The following is a 24,370-nucleotide window of genomic DNA, read 5'->3' on the forward strand; positions in this document are numbered from 1 at the left end:
CCTGTGAAATAATCTGAGTTGCATATGGGATTACCCTCTGCGAGTACCTCAAGCAGCACTTGATACTACCCAACACCCAACCCTCACCTGTAGGGTTCAAGCAATAACAACAAAAATTGTGCCATTCTTGAGTCATGCAAAGAGAACAATTAGGTGGTTTGCACTGAGACCCACCCCCCAGGCTTTCCATAGGAACACACAGAGCAACAAAGCACGCTTGATTACACCCCCTGAATCTCAACAGCATTACCAAAGTAGTACTGATCCTGGTGTGCAGGTGGTAAACTCAGTTTAGGGTTCCATAAGCCAGCCTCACATTACAAGCTTTTGAAAATTTTTAACAGATTCCTGTAAGGGCGTACTTGTTATTTCTTTTCTTTCACTCCCCTTGCCTGCATTTTCAGGCCACTGGACTTATCCTGATGCCAGTGGGTGGCCGCCAACATACATGGCGATTTACATCCCTTGCAGAAATAATCCAGCTGTTTTGGTTGAGGAAACAGCTGGATCTCCTAAATAGGGCCATTAAAAAAGGGCAAAATCCTGAACAGCATAGAAGTATGTGACAAAGAGGATGCATATTTACATCTTATGTCAAGCCTCTCTACAACACTACATTATGTGATAATGAAACTATTCAGAATGGTGTGTATGCTGATCACAGCATTCCCATTCACAGCTGTCTTTCTGGAGTTGGAGATCCCTAATCCTTTAAGCATTTCTTTGTGAAAAGCAAAACATAAGCAAATCAAGTCTAATTTCTGCTTTTTTTTCAGCTTTGCTTTCAGATTTCCAATCCTGTTGGTGGTGGAAACTGCTCTCAAGTCACAGCTGACGTACAGAGAATCCATAGGGTTTTCAAGGCAAGAGATATTTAGAATCGGTTTGCCATTGCCTGCTTCTGAGTTTGTTACTCCTTGGAGGTCTCCCATTCAAGGCTGACCCTGCTTAGCTTTCAAGATATGAGCTTGGGCTAGCTTGGCCTATCCAAGATCAGGGCTCTACAATCCTAACTGTTGAATTGCTTCCTGGATCTCCCATCCCGTTTATTCTACTGATTTGAACTGCGTAATGCTCCTTGAGCCTCCATGAGAAAGGCAAGCTAAAATGCAAATAAAGAATGTGGCGGCAAGTGTAGGTGCTGAAAAAAGAGGCTGCAGATAATTTTTATTTATTTTATCATATTTATATCCCACCCTCCCCTAACGGGCTCAGATACTCAGAGGTGGATGAATATGAAAAAGGACGGGAGGAAGAGAAGCGGAGGATGGCAGTCAATGAGAGCAGCCATACCTGCACATGCCTGCCAGAGAGCCCAGCTGCTCAAGAGCAGAAGGAAAATTGGGGAAGCAAAAGGAGGACAGAAGAGAGAGAAAGAGGTGAAGATATGCAGAAGACTGCTACTGTCATAGTGTTACTGGGAAATGCAACTTGCCTCTTCTAAACGGTTAAGATTAAGTAGTGGCATACCTTGGAACAAGGGTGGCCAAACTGTGGCCCTTTCACACCTATTGTGTGGCTCTTGAAGCATTTCTCTCTTCAAAGAACTTCAAGTTAAGCCAGCTGGAGAATGCACTTAAAGTTGCTTTCTTTCCACTTCTCCCTCCCCTACATCCATCTTCCTTCCGCTCTTGAACATCTGACACTCATGTCTTGCGGCTCTCAAACATCTCACATTTATTCACTGCGGCTACATTAAGCAAGTTTGGCCACCCCTGCCTTGGAACGTATGCAGAGTACATCCATCAGATTATTAACGAGCAGCTGAAACCACATTTAGAGAAGGGCTCACAGGGTGATTAAATACCCCCTATACATACAAGCTCCCTTGCTTCAAACAGTAAAAAACAGCCTCCATCTCTCTGTGAAACCAGTACACACATTTTGTTCTTGCTTCACATGGAAATCCAGTCCAAGTTTTGCCCTCACCCTTTCCATGGCAGGGGATCTACACAAGTCTCCTGTCCCTCCAGGATCATGCCACTTTCCTTGTTTTACCTCACAGGGTCATTGTGAAAGTAATATGGGGGAAGGAGAGTCACACATGCCGCCCCCCTTCTTCTTGCAAGGAGGACAGGATAAACACATGCTAGATGCATTAAGAATTATGGGAAAGGATACTTGTGGTTATAGGCCGAGCCAAGAATTTGCAAGACCTATTCCACACATGCAAAAGCCTTCACCACCCTGTTCTTCCCACCCTTTTATCTCACTTCATTCCAAGCAGACCACTAAAGCAAGCCATTTTTGTCATTTGTTCAGCACTGGGAACTCAGCAGGAGTTTATTGAACAAGATGTATCCTGCATGTATGCATTGTGGGGGGAGGAAAGGGGTGGATTCTGTAGTTGCAGCTTCTGAGGAAGCTAGGGAAAATGTGGCTGAGCAAAGGCTGAGGAAGTTAGGAAAAATGTGGGCAGCTTCTGGAAGCACAGGTTGTAGGACTGACCAATAACGACTCAATACTTACTTGTCGAATAGACATGGTGCACAGAATGTAGAGGAAGATAAAGGAGCAGTCCGTGTAATCCTCGCCCAGGAGATTACGGTGGGACAAACCCTGGATGTAGGACAGGGGTACGAAGGGGAGCTTGGCAACCACACGGCCATCAAATCTGGGAAAGGCAAACAGAAACTCATCTGGGTTATTTGTGCAACTGACTGCCCAGCCCTCACAGGCTGAGGCAGCAGGAAAAGGTTCAACCTTGACTGACCAGAGAGGATTCAATTTAGGCCAACGCATGAACTCAAGAGAACACATCTTGACCTCTAATTCTTGGGGCACTGAAGTGACATGTCAGTTTGGACCCTGTGGCACCCAATGTTCCCTCTAAGCTGCAGAGTCTTTTGAGAAAAAATTCTACTTTGTGAGCTACTGGATAAATTAGTGTGCTCTGGGGTCATCCTTCCTGAGCTAAGACAAAAATGTGTGAGCTGGAGGCTAAAAATCTGTGAGCTAGCTCATGCCAACTCAGCTTAGAGGGAACACTGGTGGCAGCCATCTTTCCTGCTGAACTTGGCAGGCTGAATTTAGAAATGTTGCAGCTGAACTACAAGTCAGCAGAGTCTCTAAGGAATTAAGCAAATCCCAGGAGGAAAAAAAGTACCCACCAAAGCCATAGGAGAGTCAGCAACACGTATTTTGAGAGCTACAGAAGATTCTCAGCCAATTGAGAACTTTCTGCACTCATTCAATGCACTGGTGATTCCACTAAGTTTAAAGGCCAAGACTTCATTAATTACTACAACTACAATCTAAGGCACACCATGTGAAGAACCTTGCTGGATCAGACCAGTAGTCCATCTAGTCCAGCATGAGGCTTCTCACAGCAGCCAACCAGCACTCCTGGTGGTCCGTCGAACCAGCAAACTGGTGATAGAGGCCAAAGCCTTCCTTCCTGATGTTGCCCCTTAGCACTGGGTTTCATGGGCTTACTGCCTCTGTATATGGAGATTCCCTCTGCTCAACCATGGCAAGTAGCCATTGATGGACTTCTCAATGCATCTGTCTAATCTACCGTTAAAGCCTTCTATGTCATTAGCTATCATTACATCCAATGGCAATGAATTCCACAATTACTCAGTGAGTAAAGTAGCCTCTCTTTTTGTCTGTCCTATATCTAATGCCCAGCAACTTCAGAGTGTGTCCCCTACCCCGCAGTTCTAATAACAGGAAAGAGTGAGAAGTTCTTCCTATCCATTCTCTACCCACACATAACTTAAACATTTCTATCATATCCCCCTTAATTTTCTGTTCTAAACTGGAAAACTTTGGATTTCTTTCCTCCTAGGAAAGGTGCTCCAAGGCATACTTATACTTGACTGATTGAAGGCTGAAAATGGAGGCTAGAATCCAGGCCCCAATGCCAGTCCTCAAAGTTTAGATAAACTAACTGGAACTTTGTTTGTTTATAACTGTTTTAAAACAATCTTTCCACCCAACCCAGAGTTTAAGTCAGTGCATAAAAACAAGTATAACAAGATTAAACATACATAAATGTATACAAACAGTTAAACCCAAATATAAGCATGTAACACCTGAAAGGGAAGAAGGGTCAAAGAGAATCAATGAGGGAGCATCAGACAAAACAGAACAGTCTCCACCCACTGGTGGAAGACAACAGAAGAAGGGGGGGGGGGGGGGGGAAGACAAATTTTCCCTGGGAGAGAATTTCAATTTTTTGTTGCCATGACTGAGATGCTGCTTTCTGAGGTTGCCACCTGACTAGCCTCAGATGATAAGGGGCACCCAAAGCAGAACTTCTGTAGTAGTCTGGTAGGTTTCTCTATGGGGGTAGTTGGTCCTTAAATTATGCTGGGCATATATACCTTTCAAGGTTAATACCAGCCCTCTGAATTGAGCCCAGAAACCAACTGAGAACCAGTATAAGGGGAACAAGTCTGCTGTGATATGGTCCCTATGATTCATTCCACCCAGAATTCCAGCCTCAGCATTCTGAACCAATTGTGGCTTCCTTACAAGTCTTCAAGGGCAGCCCCAGGTAGAATGCATGGCAGTAGCCTAATCTAGATGCTTACCACTGCATGCACCACTAATGGCAACAGCTTACGCCAACATGCAAAATAAATTACAAACAATTGGGAAAAAGGAAGAAATTCCTAAGTCAAATTGAATAAGTTTTGCCAGTGATGAAAGGAAAAGAAAGCCCTTGCGGGGTTCCACAATACAAACAAGGAGAAAGATTTGTCATATTTCAGGGTCAGGGTGGATGCAGCAATGCATAATGCCTGAGGTTACCCTGGGAGTAGATGTGGACTGCTGAAACTAGGGCCTATGGTAACCAAAGTTTCCAAAGCTGCCTACTCTATCACATGGCTATGCAAAGCTCAGGCATGCCTTCTTTTTCATCCTCCTCAGTCCAAGCAGGTGTTTTTAATACTGTAAACTTCAGACAAGCACTCCTTCCTGAAGACGCAAAACACATGGAGCTGAGCTTCCAACAAGTGCCAACAGTAAAGGTATTTTGGCAGACCAGCTAGGAACGGATGTTTATCTCTCTTTGATTTCCACCCCCCAACCCCCCGGGTATCGCAATATTCGACATGGTTCCTGCCTCTGCTTCTGAACGTAGCCGAAAGGCCAAAAGTTAACAGGAAGTACTACAAGGCAGAGTGCTGACAACTCTGACGTCGTCAGGGATGCAAACTGGATGCAGGAATGTGAGCAGCCTAGGGAAACAGCGAGGCGTCCAAGTTTGCTGGTGTTTGGTGAGAGAGGCAGGCATCAAATGACCCAAACGACAGCCTGAAAATACTCTTAAGAAAGCCCACTTCTGCAGTAGAACAAGCAAGTTCTTTTTGGCAACCCCACAGTCAGCCTGGAGGGGGGAAGGCCAGTGACCTTCCCAGCTGGGACGGCCAAAGCTACTCACAGTCCAGCAAACTGTTAATTACAGACAGCCCTGCAGGGTCTACTTTCTCTCAGGTCTGGCTGGAGATGCTGAGGGGGCTGATATGCATGCAAACTGCAAGCGCAGAATTCAACACTGCTTCTTATCCTGTTATACTAGGAGGTGTCACATCTACTTTCCCCAGGAATCACCATCCTAATGTAAAGGTTATGTGCTCAGGGTGCTGTTCTAGCTTCAGTTAGGGCTTATCCAGACTTAGTAGCATGATACCGAACAAATCACAAAGCTGGTAGCCAATTACAGAAGAGGATAAAATTCCCACTTGTATACCCCTGGATCCACATACTCAGTTCAGTATCTGTCCCTCACAGCACTTCACACTTTATGGGGACTGAAATTCCCAGAAAGTCTTGTTTATCTAAACAAGCTGCTTCTTTGCCTGTCCATTAGAGTTGAGAAGCAGCAATGCCCCGTCCCACAAACCAAATACTTGCACAGGCAGGAAATATCTCTCAACAGCCATACAGCAGGGCTGTTTTTCAACCCAAAGAAAGGTCAAATTTTACCATTGCTCCTCCCCTCTGAGTTCCTGGACAGCACAGCCTCACAAAAAAACACCCTACAGTTTCCAGGGGTGTTGCACACATCAGAATTATCCCCATGCTGCAGAAGTGACTGTGAGATAATAACTTGGTCAAGTCCACCTTGTGAGTTCACAGAGGAAATCAAGAATCGAATCAGGATCTTCCTAATCACACAGAATTACCTGCAAGAGATCAGCTTTCTGGATCAGCAGTAACCCACAATTTTGAGCTGCAGCCAAGTGTACACTCAACTATGCAAAGCTGGATTTCAAAGCAGTAACAGTTTTCAGTCTTGGGGGAAAGACTGAGAATTTCATAAGAAAGCAAGCTGTAACAAACAACTGAAATACCCCAAGACTCGTCTCTCTGGTTAAACAATTTTATTTGGTAACATATAGTAACAAATTATATTTCTTGCATCATTAATAACTTCCTTTATCTATCCCATATATTACTTTCTACTCCCCCCTCCCCCCGTTACTTGACCCCCGCCAGTGTTATTTACTTAAAGTACTAATGTTTAAAGGTACCCTTGACTAATAAAAACAAAAATTAATATTCTTCTTCCTTCTAAAACTTAATCATTATCAAAAATTGCCCAATGTCCTTTTATTTTTCACTCTTTTTCTACATATCTTCTGAACTTTTTCCACTCCATCTTAAAAACTTCTAAATCATAGTCTCTTAAAATTCTTGTTAATTTGTCCATTTCACTCCATGTCATAACTTTTACAATCCAATCCCATTTCTCTGGTATTTTTTCTTGCTTCCACAACTGCGCATATAATGTCCTAGCAGCTGGAAGCAAGTACCAAATTATAGTTCTATCTTCTTTGAAAACTTTTCCATTTGCAATCCCAACAGAAAAGTCTCTGCAACTTTCTTAAATTCATATCCCAAGATCCTAGAAACTTTTTGTTGAATCATCTGCCAATACTTTTTTGCTTTTTCACAAGTCTTTCACATATGGTAGAAAGAGCCTTCATGTTTTTTACATTTCCAACATCTGTCTGGCATCTTATTATTCATCTTTGCCAGTTTCTTAGGAGTCATATACCATCTATACATCATTTTAAAACAGTTCTCTTTAATACTATGACACGCCGAAAGCTTCATAGAGTTCTTCCACAAATATTCCCAGATTTCCATCTGTATTTCTTTATTTACATTAATTGCCCACTTAATCATTTGAGATTTCACTACTTCATCTTGCATCGACCATTTTAAAAGTAATCTATATAATTTTGAAATTAATTTTTTGTTGTCTCCAAGCAGAACTTTTTCCATTTCTGTTTGCTCTTTTCTTATTCCTTCAGTTTTAATATCATTCTCCACCAAGCTCTTTATTTGTTGCATTTGAAACCAATCATTTATTATTCACCTCTTCAGCAGTTTTCAATTCTATTTTGCCACTTTGTATTTTTAATAGTTGATTATATGACAACCACTTTCTTCACGCATCTCAGCTGTTATTTTTATCACTTCGGCTGGCACTATCCATAATGGTTTTCTCTCATCTCCATATTTCTTATATTTCATCCATGTATTTAGCAAGCTGTTTCTTATAAAAAATAAAAAGCCGTCTATCTTTCCCCCCCCATAATACATATAAGCGTGCCAGCCAAATTTATTTCCATGACCTTCCAACGCTAAGAGTTTTTTGTTTAACAACATTATCCATTCTTTTATCCATACTAAGCAAACTGCTTCATGATATAATTTTAAGTCTGGTAATTGAAATCCGCCTCTCTCTTTTGCATCTGTTAAAATTTTCATTTTAATTCTTGGTTTCTTCCCCGCCCACACAAACTCTGAAATTTTTCTTTGCCATCTATTAAATTGTTTACTGTCTTTCACAATCGGAATAGTTTGAAACAACTACATTATTCTTGGTAGAATATTCATTTTAATTGCGGCTATTCTACCCGACAGTGACAAATTAAGTTTATTCTGCTTTAACATATCTTCATACATTTTATGCCATAGCTTCTCATAATTATTTCTGAACAAATCAATATTCTTCATTGTTATCTCCACACCCAAATATTTTACCTTGGAGGTAACTTCACAGCCTATTAATCTCTGCAATTCTTGTTGCTTATATATTTACATATTTTTACATAGAAGTTTTGATTTTTCTTTATTAATACAAAGTCCCGCCAACTCCCCATATTCTTGTATTTTAGCTAACAACAAAGGTGTGACTTGTATGGGGTTTTCATTTATAAACATTAGATCATCTGCAAATGCTCTGTATTTGTAAGTAAATCCTTTTACTTTTAATCCTATTTCTTTATCTTCTTGAATTTGCATCAGTAATATTTCAAGAGTCATTATAAACAGTGAGGAAAGTGGGCAACCTTGTCTTATACCTTTACTAATTATCATGTCTTCTGTAAGATCAGCATTTATACATAGCCTTGCACGTTGTTCAGTATATATTGCTTTTATCATTCTTATAATGCTTTCTCCCAGCTCCATTTTCTCCATTACTGCAAACATAAAATCCCAATTTAAATTGTCAAATGCTTTCTCTGCGTCCTCAAAGAATAATGCTACTTCCTTTTCTGGATGTCTTTCATAATATTCTACAGTATTTACAACAGTTCTGATATTGTCTCTTATTTGCCTTTTGGGAAGAAACCCTGCTTCATCTTCCTTTATAAAATGTATCAAATATTGTTTAAACCATTCTGCCAAGATTCTTGTATATATTTTATAGTCATTATTTAATAATGAAATTGGTCTATAATTTTTTACATTCGTGACATCTCTATCTTCCTTTGGAATCAACGAAATAATAGCTTCCTTCCACGTATTTGGTATTTTCCCTTTTGTTCTTATATTCATCAATTTCTGAAGTTTCGGGATTAACTCCACTTTGAGGGTTTTAAAAAAATTAGCTATATATCCATCTGGCCCAGGTGCTTTTCCATTTTTTATTGCATTAATTGCTGCTTCAATTTCTATTTTTTCAATTGGATAGTTCAAAACTTTTTGCATATTTTCTGCTAAGGGTGCTATTTTTATCTTTTGTAAGTACTCATCCATCTTTTCTTTCCTTATTTTAACACCTTTAAATAACTTGGCATAATACTTAAAGAATTCTTTTTATTCCTTCTTGATCTCTCTTTTATTCCTTGACCTCTCTTGATCTCTTTTTATTCCTTGACCTCTCTTCCATCCACTACAATTTTATTAATAATTTTACTTTCTCTTTTTCTTCAGTTGCCAGGCCAAATATTTTCCGGGTTTGTTTGCTCCCTCGAAAGATTTCTGCTGCAATCTTTTCAGATTCCATTCCAGTTCTTTATTTAACAAATGTCTCATTTGCGTCTGTAATATTGTAATCTCTCTTATAATTTTCTTTTTCTCTGGCCTTTTTCTCAGTTCCTTCTTTTTTCTTTATTTCATTTTGAATGTCCAACATCTGTTTTTCTTTTGCCCTCTTATCTTTGTTATTCAATGTAATCAATATTCCTCTCATTACTGCTTTCTAAGCATCCCAGACCGTCTGAAATTCTATATCCTCTATCGTTTATTTGGAAGAAAGCTTTAGTGTCATTTTCTAGAGATGTCATTATTTCTTTATTCTGTAGTAAATCTTCATTCAATCTCCATCTTCTCAACTTCTTAGGCAATTTTGTAATCCACATTATTGGGTTATGGTCAGCCCCAATTTTAGGTAAAATCTCTATTTTCTTTGTTATAAGGCCTAAATCTTTAGTGCCCCACAACATGTCAATTCTGGAAAAAGTTTTATGTCTTGCTGAAAAAAAGGTATAGTCCCGCACTTCAGGATTAAAGTTCTTCCATATATCCTCCAAATTTTCTTGTTTGACCAATTCAAAGACAGACTTCGGCAATTTTCCTTCCTTATTTTTTTTTTTTACTCCCAGACCTATCCAGTGTGTTCTTAATTGTTCCATTAAAGTCCCCCATTATCAAAACTTGGTCATAAGTCAGTTCATCAAATTGTTGTATAATGTCTTTTTAAAAAGCATCCTTTGCACCATGTGGTGCATACAGTCCCAATAACAACGTTTTTTTTGCATTTAATATTATTTCTACTGCTACAAATCTTCCATCTTTATCTCTAAACACTAATTTCGGCTCTAATTCTTGTTTAATACTTTACTTCTGTTCAGCCAATGAATAAAATTCTAGTCCCCATTGTTTATTCCATAAAAATTTGTAATCCTTTTGTTTGATATGCACTTCTTGTAAACAAACTATATTACAATTTTGCTTTTTAATCCAATGAAACGTTGCCTTTCTTTTTTGTGGTGAATTTAGTCCATTTACATTCCAAGATAATAATTTGTAATCCATCATGGTGCAAATTGTAATCCTTTTTCCTTGCAGCTCAAAGCTCAGACCTTCAGGTATTATCCATTTATACCTCATTTCATTGTCACGTAATTTTTCCATCAATTTTTTGTATGCTTTTCTGTCATTTATCACTTGTCTTAGCAATTCTTTCATGATTCTTACTCTGCTGCCTCCCACTATCAATGTCTTTTCAACATTTTTATTCAAGATTTCCCCCACCATTTCTTTTGTCATGTATCTTATAACCACATCCCTTGGTAGATTATTTTTCTTGGCATATAGTGAGTTCACTCTATGCATATAGTCATACATGCTTCTAGTTCCTTCAGGATCTTCCTCCAAAAATTCTGCAATTATTCTTATTATATATCCTTTCAAATCAGTCTCTTCATCCTCAGGTACTCCTTTCAGACGTATCTGGGTTTCCATCATGAATTGCCACCTTTTCTTGCATTTTCAGCAAGGTGGAATCACGTGCTTTCACTCGCTTTTCACCTCTTGCACTTTCTTTGATGTTACCACAGTCTCATTTCTGAGATCTTCTATATCTTTCCTTAGCTCTTCAATGTCTTTTCTAATTTCTTTTTTAGAAGCAGTTATCATGTCTCTCACCCCTTTCATCATCCTGGCTTCCATTGCTTCTAATTGCTCTTGCATTTTCTCCATTGAGGCAGTCCTTGCACAGGTTAACTTATGCTCTGACATTTAAAAAAACACCAAAAATTTTAACCTCTCCAAATTAAATTTAAATTATCAGGTTTGATAGAGTAAGGCTTGCCCTTTTCAATAAGCCGAATTTTGCCGTCCTCAGAGCCTCCTGGGCTCAGATATTAAATTTTAAAGTTTTTATTTCTTCCAAAATGGCAGTCGCGACTTTCTGCTTCCTTCAAAAGGCTTCTAAAATAATTATCAGTGATAATGTCCAATAGTATTTACCTTATAATTGTCACCTCTGTCAGCTTCACCAATTTTTAATGTCCCAAACACTTTAAAAACTTTGTTTAAATTTTGACCTCCTAGCAATGGCCGCCGATGTTTTTCTATGATATTATAGTCCTAGAGTAGGCTAGCTGCTTCAATGATTTCCCTTTTCCATCCAACACTTCCTGCTTTTCTTGCCACCAAATCCCGTTTTTACTGGTAAAAAGATCTCGCGATGTTTGACGTATTTCTTATGTTGACTGTGAGAGCTGCAAATCTGTGACGATGGGGCTTTTTCACCAAAACCGCAAGTTGACAAAACAATAAATTCCTTTCCACTTTTTTAACACTGTCCTTTAAATTTACAAAGTTCAAATTTCGCCCCTTCTCCCCTTCTTCTTCCAAGCTTTCTGAATCTCTGTTTCCCACCTTCTGATTTTATTTTGTTTAACTTTAAATAGTCCCAGAATGAAGATAGTCATCAGTACCCTTTTCTGCAGTTATCCAGATTCAACACCGGTCTTGTATAGCTTTAGATGTTTAGCAGTCTCAAAGAAGATTAGGATCCTGTCGAGCTTATGTCAAATAAATGACTCTGCAGATGATGAATATGCAACTCGTCTCCGGAGACCCCTCAAAGGAGCCCCCCCCCCCCCGGACTCCCTTTTAGCCAAGGTAAATCTCCTCAGAGTTTCCTGTGCATATCTTGGACTGATCTCTGACTGAGAAAAGTAGGCAGTAGGCATTAAATTGCCCTCCACTACCCCGAACAGAAGCCCCAGCCTGCTCCCCTTCTGAGAAGCAATTCAGCTCGGCATTTTCCAACCCCGGAAGTCCCAAGACTCGTCTCTTAATATTCTCTCTCAGCCTTCTTTTCATGTCACAATGTCAGCCTGTCTTACAGAAAGCAACACTGAGAGTCAGTGTAGTGGTGAGCGTCAGACCAGAACCTGGGATCAAATCACTACTCAGCCATGAAGCTGAGTGCATGTCCTTGGCCTAGTCACTCTAAGCCTAAAACATCTCAAAGGACTGTAGCAAAGCTAAAACAAGAACCACACATGCTGTCCTGAACTCCTTGGAATACGTGTAGGATAAAGTTGTGACTAGTATTACAGGGTGTATCAAGCTAATGCACATAAAGCTCTCAAAACACTTAAGTGTACTGAAAAATGACATTAGCAAGTGCTTTAAGTGACTCATAAGAAACTGAACTGTAAACCAGCAAGTTCCTGCTTCAAATCTAGCACCCCCACAACACACACACTGTAAATGCACAATTACTTAAGAGGGGAGGGCTCCTGTTTACAGCTGCTGCAAACACTGAAGCACAATAATTACTAGCTTGACTTCAGTCAGTGGATCCATGGCTCAGAATTCTTAAGCACAAATGTAATATTTCTGAGCACACACAGAGTGCTTTCTACCTACTACAGGACAACAACAGTCTTCTTTCTCCACATATGGAGAAGTAAGATACAGGGTTCCACTGTGAGGGCTGGGCTCTCAAACAAATTACACTCTCAGGACCCTTCTTTAAAAAGAACTGATCTCAACTAGCCAACTATAACCGAGAAACACCTGTACATTGTTCCCCTCTGAAGGTCAATCTTCATTTACACTTCTACTCCCCCCCCCCATTCCCCTCTCATCTCACATTATTCCAAGCAAACTCCTCTTGCTAGGCTGCTCCCACCTGATTTATGCCAAGACTTTAGTCAGGGATTAGCACAAGAATCTGTTTCCAATAGCCTGAATGAGAAAAGAAATGCAGGTTACTTTCATGAGAACACCTGCTGAAGCTCAAAGTCAAGAGCTGCCATCTGAGGTCACTTAAGGTGTTATCACAGCAAACTCTGTGTGAGCATCTCATGCAGGGATTCACAAAAAGATTATGATGGCTACTTCCTTGATTAAAAAGACTGCACCTGCGTCATGCAGCTGTTCTGATGGGAACAGTTAACTGTGGTCTTCCATCAAGTTCCACATATCACAAGCTTACTTATGTGACAACATAGTCACAGATCACCTGCGTGATGCATTACTTACACAGATACACCAGCTGCAGGTTGGATCGACCCAGGTGTTTCATTTAATTCGCCTTCCTTTCTTTGGCCCCTGTTTGACATGGCTTTTGTTCAGGCAGGTCCCATGTTCCCTAGCACAGCCTTTTTGGTGCCCTAAGGGCCTCTCCTCCTTTTCCCAGCAGTGGAAAAGCTGGCTGGATCAAACTCAATGCCTGGCACCAACACAGTGCCCTTTTATCTGGCTTTAGCAAGCTGTGGAATAGAAGCTGCCCACCCCAAAGACAATTTGCTCTATAGAGCTGGTAAAGAATGCTGGGGTGATGGACACTTACATGGAATTGAACATTCCCATCAGACACTTACATGGAATTGAACATTCCCATTAGAGCGGTGAAACAAAAGCCAATTGCAAACATGGACTTCATCCGAACCTGTAAGAAAGAATATTTAGACCCTTATTATTTGAGAAAGGATCACAGGAAAGGAGGAGACACTCTAGCTTGTTACCCCTTCTACCACTGTTGTTAAATCCACTAGGATTTACAGTCAGTGCATAGCTTTGGGAAAAAGCTTAATTTTTTGTGTGGGCACTCGCAGGGAAAAGGGAGTACTGTGCTTCTGTCAGGCTATTGTGTTGCTTTTAATTCTGTCAATTTTATGACTACCATTCAGTGTAGTGTTACATTATATATGGCCCACATTCCATATGTGGACATCCTGACCGATGAAGTGAATGAGGTTCTTTATGCCAGTTAGGGAAACCACAGCCATGACTGTGCTGGCCCTAGGAGACTGGACCAGGGAACACACTCACTCAATGGCTTCTGTACCTTCCACATTTTTATTCCACTTTTCCCTCAGCTGAACTCAAGTGTGGTATATGTGGCTCTCCCTTCTTCCATTTTAGCACTTGCCTACATTCCCTGTATGGGGACTCTGCTGGGGGGTGAGAGAAGCAGTGGAAGACAGCTTGCTTCTTCCAGAGCCTACCTAGCAGACACCTTGAGGTCAGAGACTTGCGGGACCTTGCCCAATTCTGTAAGGCTTGCAAGACAATATTATTTCAGTTAGCTTTTAACAGAATGATGACCACCGCCATGATATTAGATCCAATAGGATGTCCAAGAACACTGAATGCCATCCTCAATCATACGAAATTAGCACCAAATTGTTTAAACTGTTTTAAATTGTTTGTTTTAATATTTAACTGTTTTTATTGTTATTCTATTATGTTTGTGAGCCGCCCGGAGCCTGCTTTGGTGGGGAGGGCAGGATATAAATCAACTAAACTAAACCCTCCCATTTAACCCATCCCACAATGACTATGTGACACAATTGGGTTGAGCCTAAAGAGTTCATTCCCCATGGGTTATTTCTGGCAAGTCAAGAAGTCCTTTCAAGCTGACCCCACAAAGAGCAAAGAACGGGTAACAGCAACAAAACCCACACAGCCAGGAACTGCATGCTGTCACTTACTAATGCTTCTCCCCATAGCAACACCCGCAGCAGCAGAGAAGGAAGCGCCCTCTGAAGTGGCCTTCCAGTACATTAGTGCAGGGGTCACCCCCAGACCGTGGAACAGTACCAGTTTGTGGCCTGTTAGCAACCGGGCTGTGAGTTGTATAATTATTTCATTATATGTTACAATGTAGTAATAAAAATAATAATAATGATATTGGATTTATATCCTGCCAGGAAGTAGCCTGGTGGTTAAGTGTGTGGACTCTTATCTGGGAGAACCAGGTTTGATTCTCCACTACATTTGCACCTGCTGGAATGGCCTTGGGTTAGCCATAGCTCTGGTAGAGGTTGTCCTTGAAAGGGCAGCTGCTGTGAGAGCCCTCTCAGCCCCACCCACCTCACAGGGTGTCTGTTGCGGGGGAAGAAGATAAAGGAGATTGTAAGCTGCTCTGAGTCTCTGCTTCAGAGAGAAGGAAAGGAAAGGTCCCCTGTGCAAGCACCAGTCATTTCCGACTCTGGGGTGACGTTGCTTTCACAACGTTTCCACGGCAGACTTTTTATGGGGTGGTTTGCCATTGCCTTCCCCAGTCTTTTACACTTTCCCCCAGCAAGCTGGGTACTCTTTTTACCGACCTCGGAAGGATGGAAGGCTGAGTCAACCTTGGGCTGGCTACCTGAATCCAGCTTCCGCCGAAATCGAACTCAGGTCGTGAGCAGAGAGTTCAGACCTTAGTACTGCAGCTTTACCACTCTGCGCCACAGGGCCACAGAGTATAAATCTGCAATTCTTCTTCTCACAGAAGCTGCCCTTTCAAGGACAACTCTGTGAGAAGCTATGGCTGACCCATGGCCATTCCAACAGCTGCAAGTGGAGGAGTGGGGAATCAAACCCCATTTTCCCAGATAAGAGTCCATACACTTAAACACCACACTAAACACTTTAGAAATAAAATGCACAATTGTATCATCCTGAAACCACTGCCCACCCCCCCCACCCCAGTCCATGGAAAAATTGTCTTCCACAAAACCGGTCCCTGGTGCCAAAAAGGTTGGGGACTGGTGCATTAGTGCAAGGGAGGAGGGATGGGCAGGCTAAGAGCATAGACTGTGACAAAGGCTTTTTGTGTGAACTGCAGGAGAAAGAAACAGAACACAGGCTCTTTCACTGCTGCCGAGAAGAATGTGGAGTCACTGGAACAGAAATACTCAACTGGCACAAACAATGAAAAGTGCAACACAGCAGGTCCACAGCTGTAGTCACCCACCAGCTAGACAGCAGCAGCTATGGGAGAAATAAGGCTCTCTGTAAACCAGGCACCTCCCTCATTCCAGCTTCACAGCTTGCTGAATACAAGCACTTCCTGCCCGTGTGAAATTCCTGTGTGCTCCATTTCAAGTAAAGCCACCTGGATGACTCTTCTGTGAGAACCACCCCAATTTGCCCTGCCTCCTCACCATTGACAGATCCCGGTTGTTGTTCTTCAGTTTTTCTTCTTGCCTCTCTGAAAAGCAGTGAGGAATAAGTTACCATGTGTTGCAAAGTCAGGAACTTGATTAAACCGCAGGTCTTCTTTATGAAAACAGGGCTTCCACAGGAAAGACAGCCTCCAGAGTGCTATCCAGACATAACATAAGACATCTTGGAGGACTGCATTCAGCCCAAACATGCCAAGATCAAAAGGTGGTGAATTAAGACAACGCTCTCCTTCACTCCAACATTGAGCCCAGCACCCAGGAAGCCAAACAGGTTCTCAGACTAAGTCCTGAAAGTAACATCACTTGTAGCAACATGCTGAATTCTGAATGTTCTTGCATTCAGAATAGTAAAAACAAAAGATTATGTTTTCAGACAGCCAAACATTGCATCTGATGGCTTCCACAAAAGTTCAGACAAGGAACTTAATCCTGCAACAAGTTGTGGTAAACAGTTTATCTGCATTGCTTTTTGGGATGGAATGCCTTATAACTGGAGCCCAGACACCTGATGGCCCGAATGGTAAAAGCCATCAGCAGCGGAGGTGAGAACAGAGGACAAATATCCCGTTATCTCTATCAACAGTGAGCTCCATCTTCTGCGCTCAGCAAGGCTGCAACATTTGGCAAAGTCCCTTCCTCCCCCCCCCACTACACAATACAACAATCCATCTCAGCAGCAATGGTTAAGAGCTAACCGCAAGCCCCCTTTGGAGCCAATCTGACTGAAAAACAGGGTAAAATTGCTTTTCTAAAACAATAAAGACTATTCCCCCAATGCAAAAACCACCCTAAAACCCCTCTTACACAACTCTGCCTATATATTAAAATATTAGAAGATCCCCCCCCCACCCCCAAAGCTGTGCACATGCACACATACACCTTGCAGCCCCATCATGTTAACTGTTTCCACCCTAAAACCCCTCTTACACAACTCTGCCTTTATATTAAAATATAAGATCCTCCCACCCAAAGCTGTGCACATGCACACACACACATTGCAGCCCCATCGTGTTACCTATTTTCTTCTTCTGCTGCCGGCCAGCTGATTCAGTTATTGTTTCCTTCTTTTTTTCCACTGAAAAGATCAGACATCACTGTGAGTTGTTTAGAAACAAACAAAAAGCTGCTGTTGCTTTCTCCTCTTTTCTCCAGAGCGCAAGCATTTGTATAGATATGAAAACAGGCCAGTAGAAGGAGAGCTGCAATTACTGGCAAGGGATGAGAGGATGTGGTTCAGTGGACAAGTTCTAACGTTCCATCCAGGATAGGCCACAAGAACTAAAACAGGGTAGCCAGTTCCTTCCAGAGCAAGTTTACTGAGTCATGGTGTATATCAGAGATTCTCAGTGGGGACACTAAGGTGCCCTCCAATACCTTTCCTGGCACCCTCCAAGTGTTTTTAGAAAAGTGGGCAGGGCCTTGGTGCTTTTGCCCAGCAGCGATCAGCTATTGGCAATTCCATCAGCTGTGCAGATTTCTAAAAATGTTACTTTGGCAGCAGCTGCCAACACAGCATAAGGACTGTGGGACTGCAGGTAATCTGCAGCGCTCGTTTTGTGGCTGACTCCACCTCCTGCAACAACCATTTGGTGCCTAGGCCCACCACACTGTCAGAATTCCAAAGGTTCCTGCAGGCTCAAAAAAGCTTTGGGACCCCTAGTGTCTAGAGCAGGGGTGTCAAACATGCGGCCTGGGGGCTTATCAGGCCCCCGGAGGCTCCTATCAGGCCTTTGAGCCACTGGCTGTCATCTGCTTCCTTCTCCCCCTCTCTTGCTTCCTTCTGCAAAATAGCTTACTTTGCAAGGCTTGCTCAATCACACAGGAGCTACAGAGCAAAAACTCTGTTTTCTCCATTGGCTGAAGTTCCTCCCTTGGGGAAGGGGGGAAGGCAGAGCTTGATTTCTCAGTCACACAGCAGAGCTATTGACAAGCCTCTCTTCCTTTTATTGTCTGAAGCTCCTCCCCCTCCTGGTCCACTGGAGAAGGGAAGAACCAGAGCTTCCTTTGACCAGTTCCCTGGATTCCATGGGAGAGATGCAAAAAAAGCACTTCTAAGATCAACAAGTGCTAATGTTTTAAGCATGTTTTAAGTTTGTTTGTTTTTAAAAAAAATTGTGTTTGTCTATGCCCTTTATAAAGTTTGTATCTGTGCTACCTAATCATAAATAGGTATACACATGGCCTGGCCTGACATGGCCTGGCCCAACAAGGTCTAATTTATGTCAGATCTGGCCCTCATAACAAATGAGTTCAACAGACCTGGTCTAGAGTCTATACAGTCCAATACATCATCATTTGGCAATGCAACACTGGACAGTTAGAGGTCCTGGAGGGAAGAAACCTGATCGAATATCAGTTCTGATGTAAGATTCTGTAATGGAGATCAAAAAAAAGATGATTTATTCTGTAGCTGAACCTACAATACAACTGTTCCTACGACTTAGAAACGAGCATGCCTCTTCTTATTCCTCCCAGAGGTTTGCGCACACACTTCCAGTTATGTAAGCAAAGATTAGGTAACTGGTATGAACTCAGCAACCTTCCTTCAAGATGTCAAAGAACAGGCATGACTTGACACATCACCACTTTGGCCACAACACTGCCTTGGCCACAGCTCTATGTTCTTCAGATACATTCAAGTCTCATTCTCCCCCCCACCCCCACACACCGTGACAGTTGATATACCATCAAGACTGCACAAAGCAGCACACAGAAAAGCCACAACAAAACAGCTCCCTGCATCCTGCCTGCACTGGGAGAAGGGAGGGGAGGAGAACTAGCAATATTGAGGCAAAAGAAAAGCTGTTGATAAAGTGACTGGATATAGTGAGCACACTACTTTTCTAATATTTAGGAAACAGTTAAGGCAAAAATGACAGATCTTATAATATAAAGATATTCTACAACTCCAAAGTTGCTTTGTTTCAACACCAGTAAAGACGGATGTGCAATGTTGACATCTGAAAGTGACACATTTAACACTGTAAAAGCTACAGAAGTTCAACAAAAGGTCAACAGATCAGAGTCAGCACAATTTACTTGCACACCATTCTTTTTTTCAAAAAAGGGTTATAAACCAGCAAACACACTGTATACATGATTTGCTATGCATAACAGATTGAAGATACCAAGACATTTTCACCCTGTATGTTTGAACTGCTGTGCTGCAGATACAGTTGGGAGATGGAAGAGGAGAAATGTCTTCTTCCTGTAAACGTATTTATATCTCTAACCTGCCTTTCTGTAAATGGGACTGGATTAATCATTTCACTCTCAGGCTTCAGCCATTCGGTAAAAGTTTGGTTTATCCTGTTACTATTCTTAGTTACAGCAGGACCTTCTTGTCCTGCCTTACAAAGGCCTACATGGCATGACTCAAGGGGAAACCACCGGTCAGCACAGATTGTGTTCCTTCCACCTCCATATATAGTGACTGGATCCACTGGTCCAAGACTAGCCAGTGAAGATCAGATAAGTGTAAATATTTTAAATACCTGTGCCAAAGACGAAGTCTAGAGCACGAGTGGCTCTGGGTCAAGACAAGTTTTATTGTCAATTTGGATTTAGAAGCAGCACTTACATTTTTTACTCTGCTTCTCCACCTCTGCCTTCAGCCTCTTGTACTTGTCTGTTCGATACACCAGCACCCATGTTATGCCTGAAATAAAGTGCACACATCACCATGAGACAGAACTGCATCACGTACCACCAAATCCACTAGCAAATTGGATAGCATAACACAGCTGAGGTCCTCCAGAGCCAATGAATGACCTAAACATGAATCATCAAATCAGTCTGCTAAAGGCAAGTGTTTCCAGCCCTCTAGAAAGATGGACAACAGTACAAATTCACTGCATCAAGTCTGCACTCATGCCTCACCTATGAATGTTCCAAAAGGCTCAGTGAAAGAATAGTCTTAGTTTGTGCTGACATAAGAAACAGTAGTCTATTTACTGCTCAATACCTTCTCTATACTCCTGTATAAGAGATAAGAACTCCATCACTCATCCTGTATATATTGTCATGCCTGTTCAACTGAAATTTTCTGTTCAGTTTAAAGACATACCACCACCTTGCCACCAAAGAATCCCTATGACTACCACTCCCAGTGTGTCACCATGGCACCCACCAATACATTACCTCAAGTCCACTTGTTCCTTTAGATGATAACATTCAAAGGTGCTTAAGCGGAACAAAAAAAGCTCCAGCTGACTGATTTAACAAAGTGCTCACACTAGGTAGATGCATCCCAACCATGCACTTATGGCTTGGCAGAAGACATCAATGTTCGTAAGTCTCTGGACTTCAAAACTTCTCCCTAAGGCTGTGCAGGAAGTAAACCTTCTCCTTTCTTTGAAAGCTGAAGCCAAAGAGTGTTGCTTCCCCAAAGCCCTGCCTTTCATTAGTGCAGTAAGTACATTAAGCATCAGTTCTGCATCTGGAAGGAGCATCCCTTTAGTGGCAGATGCCTCCAGCATAAGAGGGTGCTCTGTTCCAAGGTCCCCCCTCCTTAGATGAGTGCTGTCTGCCGTGACTCTATGTTGGATAAATTTGCCTCAGCAGCCATGTTACGAGTTAGCAATGTCTTGCTTTGGAGGAGGTCAAGGCTCTCCTTAGGCTATGTAAATAAGTAGCCACAACCTTGGGCAAGAGAGTGGTTCGCTGATGGGACATATGCACCTACCTATCACCACAGGGGCTCGCCAAGCCAGGACCCAACCTTGGTCTATCAACATAATTTTGTCAGCAAATGCAAGTCTTACTGAGTGCAAAATCTACGTAATTCCTGTCAAGCAGTCAAGTGCGCCTGATTACCTTCTACTAACCTTGCCTGAATGTCTCCTACCAACTTGCCTCAGGGCATGGATGAAGCCTTCACCCTGCCATCCCTTTTGGTCACGCTGTTCGGATGCAATCATCTTTTGTTACCTTTCTGTGAAACTGCTCCCAACTCAGTCAAAGCCAGGAAACCCACAGATTCTCATCCTGGACTCGCCCTGAATTCCTGGACTTCACAATTATCTATTTGGTATTTTTTGTGTGTGTGCTGGTCCCCATAACTATTGCTGGTCTGCCAGCCAAAACTTTGCAATCTTCTCCCTTCTTCTAGCACAGAAGCTGCTAGCTTCCCTTTTCTTTCTTTGGGACTCTGGAATGCTTCCTTGTCAGAAGGACCTTGGGAAGCTCTGCCTAAAGTTCTCTACTGTCAATCGCTGAATCATCCAAACAAACATACTCAGTCCAGTTCAGCTGACTGAGGTTAGGTGAACTCCTCTTTACCGCTTTTTTCTTAGACGCTCTCTATTCTTCTTTAAATCCCTCTCTGACACTTTCTCCTGGCCTGGCACAGAATTCATAGTCAGAGGCTTGGATTTCTTTACTATTATTTAACTCTTCATATGCATGTCCTTCTGAACACAGTCATTTCACTGCTCTTATACTTTACATTTCAGTTCCTGTACCCCTGTATTTCCCTTTGTTTTGGAAAAGCTGTTTGTTTCATGGTTACTATAGACACTTTTACCTCACTTGCACACTATCAAGATAATCACTAAACCACATGTTCTGCTCTCCCGAATTCACAAATGAGTCAGATTTCTGAACCAGGTAAGAACATGAGAAAAGCCATGCTGGATCAGGCCAATGGCCCATCCAGTCCAACACTCTGTGTCACAGTGGTCAATTCCCCCCCCCCCAAAACCCAGATGCCTTCAGGGGGTCAGGACACTAAAACCCTCCCACTATCGCCCCCCCCCCCAAAAGCATCTGCTCCATATGTTTATCCAATCCCCTCTTGAAGCTGCCTATGTTTGTAGCCACCACCACCTCCTGCGGCATTCTTCCTTTTATCTGTTCTAACCCAACTGCTCAGCAATTTCATTGAGTGTCCATGAGTTCTTGTATTGTGAGAAAGGGAGAAAAGTACTTCTCTCTCTACCTTCTCTGTCCCATGCATAATCTTGTAAACTTCAATCATGTTACCTCTTAGTCGACATTTCTCCAAGCTAAAGAGCCCCAAGCATTTTAACCTTTCTTCACAGGGAAAGTGTTCCAACCCTTAGTCATTCTAGTTGCCCTTTTCTGGACTTTTTCCAATGCTTCAGAAAAATAGATCCCAGAAGGCTGCAGAAGTAGTTTTCCCCTGATCCTGAGCTTAATTCCTCCAAATTGATTGCAATTCTGGGTGAGTATCCCAAATCCAAGTTATAGAAATGCCTAAGGATACACATGAAATGGAGCACATGTAGTAACAGATTGGCTTGGAACATCCAGACATTTTTTGTTTTACATCACCCTCTGCTTACTGTGCTGTCATCAGCCTCTTCCCCATGGCAGCCTTTTTTTGTATTATCCATTAGCCTTTCTCAAAATTCCAGAGAGTTAGCAAGCTCAACAACATTGGGAACTCCTGCCCTACATTATTTGAGAACAAGCAAATATGTCCCTTCCTCACAGACATAGTTTAGCTGAAAACTGGCCACATCATCTTGATGACTCCTACATGCTTCCAGACCCTGATACCAACAACTGAAACAAGCTACCATTTAGGTTGGAGTTCTCAGTGCCAACATCACCTCACCTCCCAAATACAGAGGCCTACATTCAGTTTGGATCTCCTCTCACTGTCTTACAGAGGGAAAATACCATAGAAAACCATGCACAGATTGCAGGAATAAGGCAAGTTGTATGTGTAGTGCTTCTAATGCAATGCAAACAATTGTGCAACCTAAAAACATATTGCCATAGAAAAAGTCCTTCAGAATCAGACAAGAGGCCAAATAAGTTCAGCATCCTGTTTGCAACAGGTGTTATCAAGACACCAATAAGTGAAGGGACCATGGCTTAGGGGTAGGGAGCTTGCTTTGCATGTAGGCCTCAAGTTCAAGAACTAACGTCTCCAATTAAAAGGATCAGGTAGTACATGATGGTAGCAGCCCCTGTAGCCCAGACTAGCCTGACCTTATCACAGATCAGAAGCTAAGCAGTGTCAGTACCTGGATGGGATAGCACAGAAAAAGACTAGGGCTGCCATGCAGAGTCTTGCCTTGAAAATCCCATGAGGGGAAACTTCATGAGGTTGCTATGATCCAGCTGCAATACAACAGCGCACTTTACCTTTACAAGGTGATACAAAAAACTTCTTCCTCCGCCCAAGATCCTGGAGAGCTCCTGCCAGTATAAGTAGACAATACTGACTGTGATGGGCTGGTGGGGTGTGTGCATGTGTGGATTTATGTTTGTAAGACCCAGCCTGCTGCTGCCAAACACAATAAATAAGACTAACCTTGCTGCACCAAAGTATAACGCACATTCATCAGCCCCAAAGGACACAAAGACTAAATTTCTCCCCAGCTGGTTGCCCCCCCCTCTTCTTAACAACTGTTATTCAAAGAACATGGAAGCTCCACTGTCATAGGTGGCAACTTGTACTACAAGACCCCTTCCACCGAGAACTCGAGCGAACCCTTCCCTTCTCCCTCCCATTGCAGAGAAAACAGCAGCCGCCACAGCAAGGGCTTTGCATCACCCGCACCACCCATCACACGAAACCTCTGCAACCTCCTCAGCGTGGAGAAAACTCAACAAGCCCGGCCCGTCGGGAGGCAGAAACTCTTCCTTCCAGGCCTGCCCCGCTCACTCACCTGTCCGCCTACCTACCTGTGCCTCGCTTGCCCAGTAACCGTTTAAACGGGCAATCCCTTCCCCCCACCCCCGGACTCTTCCCAGCCCTTTGACTCACCCTCGGCTAGTAGCGCGGTGCACACCGAGATGAAGACGATGAGGACAGTGTCGGCGAACATGGTACTCATCGTGGAGACCGGTGGGCGAAGATGCCTCTGGTAATGTTAGGCCTGGCCGGAAGTGATTGACACTTCCGCCTGTAGCTTTCGGAAGCGACCGTTTGAAGACGCAAGGGCGCGCGAGAAAAGAGCCCGCCTCCGGAGACAGATGGGACGCCGCTCTCAGCCAATCGGCAGCCGCTTCTGCAAGTGGGCGGACCAATTAACGGCTTGTGTGGTCGAAAGGACAAAGTTGGGAGTCCAGCTGGCATCTTTAAGACCAAAAAAGATTTATTCAAGGTGTGAGCTTTTGTGTGGACGCACATTTCCTCAGATACAATTATATGGAATTTATAGTACCATTTCCATACTTATAGGTATTATAGTACCATTTCCATACACATTATATGGAATCTA

At 42.5% G+C, this 24,370-nt stretch overlaps 1 protein-coding gene across 1 annotated transcript in view; it reads right to left on the reverse strand.

Annotated features, from left to right (window-relative positions):
- The window catches only part of TMCO1 (transmembrane and coiled-coil domains 1), a 29,453-nt gene extending 5,292 nt beyond the window's left edge, over nt 1-24,161 (reverse strand). The window contains exons 1-6 of the mRNA XM_060232537.1: nt 23,914-24,161; nt 19,753-19,830; nt 17,188-17,247; nt 16,152-16,198; nt 13,599-13,666; nt 2,470-2,614 (exon numbers count right to left, since the gene is read on the reverse strand). Coding sequence (XP_060088520.1) covers nt 2,470-2,614; nt 13,599-13,666; nt 16,152-16,198; nt 17,188-17,247; nt 19,753-19,830; nt 23,914-23,983 — 468 coding nt within the window. The 5' untranslated portion in view covers nt 23,984-24,161. The remainder of the gene's footprint in view (nt 1-2,469; nt 2,615-13,598; nt 13,667-16,151; nt 16,199-17,187; nt 17,248-19,752; nt 19,831-23,913) is intronic.
- Nucleotides 24,162-24,370: the final 209 nt, after the last annotated feature.

The sequence above is a fragment of the Heteronotia binoei genome, chromosome 2 (genome assembly GCF_032191835.1).
Source record: "Heteronotia binoei isolate CCM8104 ecotype False Entrance Well chromosome 2, APGP_CSIRO_Hbin_v1, whole genome shotgun sequence".
NCBI classification, from domain to species: Eukaryota; Metazoa; Chordata; class Lepidosauria; order Squamata; family Gekkonidae; genus Heteronotia; species Heteronotia binoei.